The sequence below is a fragment of the Tubulanus polymorphus genome, chromosome 8 (genome assembly GCF_964204645.1).
Source record: "Tubulanus polymorphus chromosome 8, tnTubPoly1.2, whole genome shotgun sequence".
Lineage (NCBI taxonomy): Eukaryota > Metazoa > Nemertea > Palaeonemertea > Tubulaniformes > Tubulanidae > Tubulanus > Tubulanus polymorphus.
This window is the reverse complement of record NC_134032.1, coordinates 6,855,500-6,865,544: the sequence shown is the minus strand read 5'-3', so window position 1 is coordinate 6,865,544 and position 10,045 is coordinate 6,855,500. Positions and strand designations below refer to the sequence as shown.

Here is a 10,045-nt window from a genome sequence, read left to right as displayed (position 1 = left end):
TGTCTTATTTGTTATTTCAGATTATGTAAAATCACAATTTCCAAGTGCAGAAAAGAGCAGTATTCGTGGGGCAATGAGGAAAAAACTAAATAATCTAAAAAGTCGGAATAAAACTGTAGCTGATAAGACCGAATAATAATGGAACATAAAGGATAGTTTTTTAAGGTTGGCTGGCTGACTAGTAAGTGTTTATTGAAAACGGTTGTTAAGCAACTGTTACAATAGTCCCGCTTCACCTTGTGTGTTTTAATGATTAAATTGTACATTTTTTCACCAGATGACTGAAATTGGGGATGGTGTCACGGTAAAGAAGTCGGCTATCGATTCATGTAACCGTAAATCGTGTAGCATCTATACGGGCGACTTGATGGTAGCTGTTTTTGGACATAAATGTCTGCAGAGTCATGTGCTTAAAGGAATTGGTCAGTCGTCGAAGCCTCTTCTCTCACCAAATAAAGTAAAAGTAATTGAGAGTAAGCAGTTTATAGTATTTGAGTTTTTCTAGTGCCATATATTCATTGACAACCAGAATCAAACTGATATCTATGAGTCGGGGATCAATTTATTATGTTGCTATAGGTCTGCCACTAAACTTTAGGAGGCCCCATAATCCTTTTCCTTTGATGGGACATTCACATATTACTACCTATATTATTGACATTTCATAATACCTTGCTTCTCAAGGTAAAGACAATAGGTCAAGGCAATTTGTAAGAATATGCGTAGCTTTCTAGTCGGCTTATTGAGGTACAGTCGCGAGTTATAAGCATAAATTTATAAGGTATAAAGAAGAAAAAATCGGGACCAAAATAATTATCCGAGAGATGTGATGATACGACTTATTCGATGACGTTTTATGCGGGCGCTGACTGTATAAACGGATTTAAGTTACAGTAGAACTCGCTTAATTCGGATCACCTGGGATGAAATCCGAATAATGCGCTCTCATTTTAATAGAAATTACCTAGTGGGGACTGGAATATCGTCCGAAATAAGTGAAAATCTGCGAAATAGTCAAGTTAAACTGTACATGCCTTTTTGAGACTCAATTAAAATTCAAAACTCAAATTAAAATATAGCTGCATAGCAGCGATAACGGGTTTCTGCCTAACTTTCATATGTCGCACTGGCGAATGACGAACTACTTACTAGCAACCTGGCGGATTGTCACTAGCTATGAGTGGAATCCTCAATTGCCACAGCAGCACTGCAGGAACCCCATTGTACTGTGGCAGTCGCCATGCCATCAAGCTCAAATCCTTGCCAGGGACAATGTAGTAAATGACATCAGAACTTGGCCAAGCATATGGGGATAAGCACCAAATTTGGAAACAATAATTATACACAACACATATCATCATACCATCCACCTTTTATTTATATTTCATCCCACAACATTGATTACAAACATTTCTGAATACTATCTCACTGCACAATACAAAATACATACATCGCCACAAATGATTGCTACATGATCAATTACCATTTCCTATATATTCAATACAATCCTTCATACAGTTCCATACATAATCATTCATAAGACTGTACATATGTGTTTAGTAATATTAATGGTGGTAATATATGTACAGTGTTATCACATCAAAACCTATGGCAACAACGCATCAATATCCCCCAGCATGAAATAATACTCATTTTGTACACTGTACATAGCTGTTACATTCCAACACATCCATTCCACACAGTGACTGCTTCATCCCCATGACAGCTAGATATATACATCCACCACCATATCTTACTGTTACATTGCTACATATCAATCACAATGTCAAATATCATTCATGCCCCATTACAACTATCTACATACTTTCCCCAGCTTATACCACTGTTACTTAACAACATATCAATTCCAAATACACACTGTTTCATTCCCTAGAAACTAGGTACATCAATTTACCCATTTACTATTGTCACACAATCTTCAAAAACACTAAAATATAAACCCTGTCACTCATAAATGAATTCACATAAAGGTCACATAAAATTAAAATCATAACTACACATGCCTGTATATACAAAACCCCACTATTGTAACACACCTGACCCTCCTATATACATCCACATAGATGTTTCCACATATCGAAATCAAAACATACACTTCATACACACCACTTCACAACACCCTGCTTCATTAATACGCGTCACCCTCTGACATATATTCGCAGAGGAGACTCTACAGAACGAAATATTATAACCTCCCATACACATTTACACAACCCAGTACCATAACCTCCTACACATGTGTCATGATAAGCAAACAACATCGAAATTCAAATGTGTACAAGTGGACAGAATTAAACAACATAAACCTATTACCAACTTGTGACATTATCATATTATAACATTACAAAACCCATCCAAATAGGAGACTCTGATAATCGAAACATTTACTACATTTGCACCAGCACACAACTCCCCTATAAACAAATCTGCCTGAATAACCATAAAAGCGATAACATTAAAAACCTCATTTTCTAATGAGTAAATACAGTTTATAAACTGTATTTACTCATTAGTTTTTTCAGTATTTTGTCGCTTGCCACACCAAGAGCAAATACATTCCTCAGATTGTTTCACACATGACACAACTTCATAGTGTACACCTCTGCAATTTTTCAAATAAATGTTGCCAATTAATTCACACACACGATTTGGTGCACTGAAAGTAGAACCAGCGAATCGTAACCAACCATTGCCTACAAATGTATATATATCAGCATGCAGTAAATCAGCTGTTGCAAGAATTTCAACCTCTGTCACCCAAGTACCTGTATATTTCATACGGGATTCATCAATATACTCATTTATAGTAAGTTGTGGATTTCTCAGATGTGGTTGGAATTTGTCGGAATTCTGCCGCATGTGCTTTAAAACTTCGGTGCGTATAGCCCGATGATATTGCTCAGTTCCACAGATTGAATATGAAATTGCCCGAAAAAAACAGCTTCCATCGCCTTTAATTTTCTGCGTATTACATGGAGAGTAGAGTTGTCCATCATATTTGGGCATACATTCATATCCGAGAGTTGAGGGTCGACAATGAATACCTAGAATAGAGCATAATGTTTTGCACTGACCTTTTTCTAGTGGGTTGTAAATTAAATCATCATGCTGCACGGATTCACTAGTAACAATTACATCGCATTCATCTACTTTTGGGTTTGTATAGGGCAGTTCATCTTCACTACTTGTTTGTTGGTAGTTTGGAGAGTATGTAGTCGTTGTTTCGATAATGCTATTCTCTACAGTAGTTTCAATTTCATGGTTGATAGAAGCCACTGTAATTTCATACTGTATTGGTTGCCTCTGATTCATTGAAGCTGCAAGATTCTGACAATGTTTGACAATACAATTAACACAAGAGTACCTTACTAATACAGCATGTCCATCAGCGGTCATCATTCCTGATGCATCTCTCGAATGTGAATCAAATACCCAGTACATGTCATCCTGTTTTAAAACACAAAATGTATTTCCAGCAAATGTTATAAAGCATGTGTCGTAATTAAGCAGATTATTGTGCAAACATTCATGTAGTTCACTGATAATTCCAAAATTTCCAGCTCTCATTTCATCAGATAATTCAGATATAGCAACTTGAGGGGATCCAACAGTCACATTATAAATGGAATTTCCAATCTCAACAGCAGTTGGTAGCTCACTGATCAATAAATACATATTTGTTATTGTATTCATATTAGTCAATGTTGCGTATAAATCATTTCCAATATTCAATACTGAATCAATATCATGAGGCATCCAGTTTATTACAGCTTTATTTGATGCATGAATCATTGCAGCTAATGCATTTGTTACATTGCTTACCTGAATGAATATCGTATTTTGGATGACCCTGGTGGAAATTTCCATGAATTGATGAACATCTCATATTCTCAGCACTTAAACATGACTCACTGTTACCAAAATTGCCATCACAATCTCTACACGAAATCATACTCGAAATTGGTTGAATAGATGAGTCAGCTTTCATTTTCGATGAGGTTTCATGTATATTGTGACCAGCGTTATCATGTTGAATCTTATCACAGTTGTCAAGTGTAATCTTTTCACAGATTCCATATATAGCCTTATCATAGTTGCCTTGTTTAGTCTTATCATAGTTGTCATGCATAATCGTATCACAGTTGTCATGATTGAAGTCACAAAAAACTGATTTCACTTCAATTGTCTCAACTTTGTTTTTTGTCATATCTTCATTCGAATTAGTTCCACAATTTTGATTCATAGTCTGATCATAGATCTCATTAATATTCATTTCATGTTTTTCAGTCATTTTCATTTCATCTTTTTCATTTGTTTTCAAATCATAGTTTCCATTCATATGCATTTCATATTTTTCATTCATTTTCATTCCATGTTTTTCAGTCATTTTCATTTCATCTTTTTCATTTGCATTCAATTCATAGTTCTCATTAGTTTTTGGTTCAAAGTTTTCATTGATTTTCACTTCATACTTCTTGTTTTGATTGTTATCAGAGTTTTCTTTTTGCGTTTCGTTAAAGTTTTCATTTTGAGCGTTTTTTAGGTTTTCATTTAAGATTTCATTTTCAACTCTTCTGTAGTCTTCATCTTGAGATTTTTCATAATTTTTTTCCATTGATCCTTTTTTCATCTCTCTGTTTTGTCCAGTTAGGGCTGAGGGAACTCCAACCACCTCCACCTTCTGAAAATAGAAAAAAAATTCATTCACTATACGTTCGTAGAATTTTCTAATGAGTTCAATTCAATTCAATAGCTTATAATTATCTCAACAAGAACCAGGGATGATACGACACTGGTCAGTTACACACCCTCTAAGCAACTGGTTTATGATTTACTGATATGGTTTTTTCTGATAAAATACCAAAATCAGGCACCAAAATATTGCGCAGCTAACACATGTGATGAACAGCTTAATGAATTTTTTACTCGGAAAAAAGGCCTACATACTTCTTACTAGAAGATTAACATTTGCCTATGAAAAGAGGGTCTTACCTTCTTCGGCTGAAAGCTACCAGCTCTTCTTTTCCTTTTAGGCATGATGAGTAATGTACTGATCAATATCCTATTTCAAGTATCAACAAGTATCAAGTATGTGACCTATCACAAAAGAAACATTATCACAGCATTATTAATCAGCCTGTAGGAACTTTCTCTAAAATTTCGAAACAATAGGTGACACCTGCTACAAATAGGTATGGTGTGTTGAACAAGCAGCCTGTCAGCTGTGATAGCTCCGCTGGGTTTGGTTGATGGCAAGATTGGAAGAAAATTGAATAAAATGTGTTGAAAACAATGCATCAAAAATGTCTCCAAAACTAAACAAATTAACTGGATTTTGTTTGCAAACTTTTGGAATAAACCCTATAACCCACATAGGCTAGACGTAGTATCCTGAACAAATGTGCAACGACGAGTATTAAAACAGGCAGTGAACACTATTATGGTTCGCCCGATTACCGATTGGTGGCTCATTTTAAGATGGGTTGAAACAAAAATAAAAGGGTGGTCTTCCCTCTGAAACCTGTTGTTGCGGGGAATACCTGCATGATGAGTCTTGTTTAAAAAAATAAATAAATAGGAAATTGAATAATTGGTCGTCAGGTTCCGTTTTAGAAAAGGAATGATGCCAATACAAATATCAACAAATTCAAGTTCTGGAATTACTCGTATGATGGCACTAGTCAGAACCGGAAATTGGAACCTAAATCCACCTTGTTTTGTTGATTTGCAATAAAGATCTCTCGCTTCAAGTTTTTAATGAGCATTTTTTTTCACTAAATTTGTGATTTTTGGAAAATTTTTGACGTTTTGTCCAATCTAACAGATTTCCAGGATATCATACTTAAAGGATTAAACGTGATGATGTATGTACGTAAAATACACTTACTAAAAAGGAAGTGCATATTTAACCTGGATCCGGTCACCGACTTCTGAACGCTATTTTGCCAAATCCATTTATTATGTAACAATTAAATCATTTTATTGGGTTTAGGGTAAGGGTTTGGATAGGGTTAGTGTCAAGAGGGTGAGAAGAGGGTCCACAGGGTTCGATTTCACAAGTAGGGATAGGGTTAGGGTTAGGTGAGGCTAAATGTAGCTAAAACATTCGGATGGTTTTCAATGAGCTCTGTGATCTAATAGGAAGACACTAGGCTAGTAATTCACTGGTCCGGGTAAACTCTGTTCTCCACACTTCCTTCCAATTATCTAAGCCGCGCACCTCTTTGCGCATGTGCGTAGTAAATCAGCCAATTTAGAGACAATATTTTGCAAAATAGCGTTCAGAAGTCAGTGACCAGATCCAGTAAAATAACTACTGCCTACTAAAAAATTGAGAGGCCAGATTTTTATTGCAAATAAACTAGAACATGGCAGATTTAGGTACCAATATCCAGTTCTAACTAGCGCCATCAGTCGAGAAATTCAAGAACCTGACATTGTCGATTTCCCCAATAATTAGGCAGGCACAATTAGGCCTATGGGCCTAGGTAGATTGAATATACAAACAGTAGACTTAAGCTTGAATCAGATCCAGAAAGCAGGATACATTTTTACACTCCCAAATGGTCTGACATGAGTGGGCGGAGTGTACTGTAATTTATGTATAATAGGCCTTCAATTTGAAATTAGCTGACATACGATTTCAATTAAGATATTTCTGTGTTCATTAAAATTGGCAGTCCCTTCTTATAGTATTTATTCACATTCACGAAAACCTGATGACTTGTTCGCATTCAGCAGAATCGGGTGGCTTAATCATAAGTCACAGGGTCAGGGAGATGGAGTGCTCCCTGCTCTCGCACACAGACACACACACACTAGTGCAGTTCAAATCCCATTATTCAATATTTAAGCTGCTGTCTATATAGGCCTAAATATTTTCTACCCATACCACAAACACTATTATTAAATCATACGCATTGGGTCAACCTTAACACCTAGCCCAAATTTGGCCTTTTAAAAGCTACTTCTATGCGTAAGTCATGCGGGATTCGATATCGATCTCACACCAACCAGACCCGACTGCTACCACAACGCGCGGATCAAGACGAATTCCGGTCGGCTTTTAATACCAGTCGTCAGATTACGTGGAAAAATACATCATATTAGGCCTAACCGTTATATATACATACCTCTCTGAAGATTGGTCACAGAAACACACAACAAAGTCGTAAAAATGCAAGTAACGTAGAGTGGCGTCGCACGTTGTAAAATAAAGAAAATGGCGTCCGAGCTAAATTGACGCATGCGCACGAAATCTGAAAACATTGAATGGATGTCGTAGGTCGAACCCCGATTTATAAATCCGAATCCGTGATTTATTTTGAAGCTCAAGGTCGTCGGGTAATTTGCAGGCTTTTCACGATGTACATTTATCAATGGATGATGATTCTTGCGACATTCTTATTTCCTGTTTAGACCAAATAATTACGCGGGATTAATTCATAATCAATTATAATACGCAAATTGGAAATGGTCAGGCGCTGAGTTATATTTCTTTCATAATTGAAAATTAGGTTTATAAGCTGCTAGTAGTCGAATCTGAGAGGAGTTACATTTTATGAAAAATTTTTGGCTGGAAAGGGGAAAATTAATAATAATAATAATAATAATAATAATAATAATAATCAACAGAATTACAAGAGGGTTTCTGCGAAAGCAGCAGAAACCCTAATGATGGCATGCATTTTGTACCATTATTTGTATCCAATGTCTTGTTTGTTATTTCAGATTATGTAAAATCACAATTTCCAAGTGAAGAAAAGAGCAGTATTCGTGGGGCAATGAGGAAAAAACTAAATAATCTAAAAAGTCGGAATAAAACTGTAGCTGATAAGACCGAATAATAATTGAACATAAATGAAATTTCTTCTTTTTTTTGGAGGTTTTCAGGACACTTTCTGTGCGGAGAAGTGCACATGGATGAGAAAGTACACTACCCAGTTCATTTTAATAAAAGTGCACTTTTTCTACACTAAAAGTGCACTTTCCCATAAAGTGCACTTTATGGGAAGTGCACTTTTTTTAAAGTGCACTTTTAAAGTGAACTTTATTTTCATAAGGGAAATTCAGATTTTTAAGCATTTCAAACCACTTTTTAAATGGACATGGTGTCCCTGGACCCCTATGACATAATCAACACCAGAACATTGATAGATTTTGTGAAATTTAACTTCATTCGACTTTCAATTATTTCCGTGATATCTGGGGTCTGAACAAGATATAGTGTATTTGCGAGATACAAGTTGGCCCCTTTAAACCATTATTAAGGAACCGAGCTATAAATCTGTTGATAACATACAAATGTTGTTAATATTAGTCAAAGACAAAACCAAGATGGCTGACTGGTGGCCATATTTGTTTATGAAAAAACTAACCTATACCTTTGGTGTTGAAGCTTCATTGCTGTGTAATTACTATAAATAACAACACAAGAATCAATCTTTTTATGGGTTTTATTTTTAGAATGGAAATAAAACTTGCCTGGCAGCTGATTTGCGCCATTTGTGTACTATGTTCAAGAAATATTTGGGCAGTTAACATAGCGAGAGACTGAACAAAACATTAGAGATCAGATGCAAATCTTTGTGACGAAACCTGAGGGTAGTTTGCTAATAATACAGCCCAGAATCCAAGCAGACTGTACCAGTGAAATGTTCTTCATGCCTAAATGTGATATTCTGGCTTACCTATGTTATGGCTGTTGGTTGGCAGTCTGCCAAGAGTATGTTAAATCGCCGCACAAAATTTAGTGGTAATACTTACGGGGTTGTCTTGATGCAATATTTTTCTAGAAAAACGCGAAAAATATCGAAAATTCTTCGCTTTCTATAAGTTACTTGTGTTGACCTATATTTGAGTTTCCGACGTGAATACGGGAAATTCTCAGAATTTCCGGGAATTACTGCACCTCTGACGTAATTTTGGGAGTCACAAAATGGCGAGCAATTCATTTTAAATTTGTGCCGAGCTTAGTTCGCTGTTTGGTTGTGAGGATTATAAGAGTCGGCTATCTAATTTAGTATCTCGAACTTAGTAAGTGTGGCAATTTCTATAGTCCTAGCCTGGCTTTGTCTTGTCATTGTCTTATTTTGACCGACTCGTACAAAATACATTCTTTCTTTGAAAGAGTAATAGACAATGGCGCCAGTCTAAGAGCCTGCGTTTATGGAGAGAGGCAGTCGACAAATGTTTGGCATCATTTCTGTTCAAATGAGAATTAATTGGTTCCACACAGTTGTGTGTGCTTTTTCATTTGCTATTGCCGTAGGCTAATAAGTGTGTTTGCCGATGTTTTTGGGGTATATTGGCATTCTTCACGTAACAGCGCATAGACGTTAAAATCCGCGCACTACGTAAATCCATATATCTAACGTTCGTACATACACACCGCAGTGCATGGCAAAGTGTATGTATACTCTGTTTTCACATTGCAATACTGCGCTCTCCTAGCGCGTATTATAAATACTGTCATACGCTGTCTGTTCCTAATTAAGAAGTTTTTAATTGAAATAAGCTTTATTAGGAACGCTTTATTGTCGTGGATAATCATTTGAACTATTTCTGTGGCAACTATAAATAAGTGTGCTCCTCTTTTAATTTTGTTAGATACTTCGTCGATGGATACTTACATTAATATTTTAAGGTAACCTTAAAATATTATATAACTTAGTCAAGGTCTGCTAAAATCGCTGTTTCTTGACGTAAAACCATAACAATAATGTATATTTAGGTACTATACATAACGGTATCTGGGTAAGCAAAGCAGTGGAAGGTGTCCACTTAATTCCACATACTCAAAAGGTTTTTAGATCTAGAACGGGAAATTTACCGTTTTAAAAACAGTTATTTTCCAATAAAGTTTTGACATTTTCTGTTTTTAAACTAAATTTTGATCTATTTTCAGAAAATATTTAGTTCAGAATGTTTGAGCTTCAAATTTTTCAGAGACCTCAAAATTGTAGGAGACTCCCGTATGATAAAATATTCAACGTTCATTTGTTCTAAAAATATATTATATGGC

General features: G+C 35.7%; 1 protein-coding gene across 9 annotated transcripts; it reads right to left on the bottom strand.

Moving 5' to 3' along the window:
* Positions 1–1,334: 1,334 nt before the first annotated feature.
* On the bottom strand, positions 1,335–7,250 carry LOC141909725 (uncharacterized). Of its 9 annotated transcripts, none has more exons than XR_012619783.1 (6): positions 7,155–7,250; positions 5,014–5,118; positions 3,844–4,702; positions 3,157–3,468; positions 2,787–3,065; positions 1,335–2,677 (listed from the first exon to the last, which is right to left on the bottom strand). XR_012619783.1 is itself a non-coding variant. In XM_074800316.1 (4 exons), exons 2-4 carry the CDS (start codon positions 5,056–5,058, stop codon positions 3,464–3,466), a joined length of 909 nt encoding a protein of 302 aa, XP_074656417.1. In that variant the 5' UTR covers positions 5,059–5,118; positions 7,155–7,250; the 3' UTR covers positions 2,730–3,463. The 9 variants fall into 9 exon arrangements, 1 of the variants encoding a protein (XP_074656417.1); XR_012619780.1 differs by having other exon boundaries at positions 2,787–3,296; positions 3,386–3,468; XR_012619784.1 differs by having other exon boundaries at positions 3,386–3,468.
* Between the last annotated feature and the right edge of the window lie 2,795 nt (positions 7,251–10,045).

Excerpts from the sequence above, each read along its gene's own strand:
- LOC141909725 (XM_074800316.1), bottom strand. The coding sequence starts at position 5,058 with ATGCCTAAAAGGAAAAGAAGAGCTGGTAGCTTTCAGCCGAAGAAG. Across the intron at positions 4,703-5,013 it reads GTAGCTTTCAGCCGAAGAAG|AAGGTGGAGGTGGTTGGAGT; the intron begins GTAAGACCCTCT and ends TTCTATTTTCAG.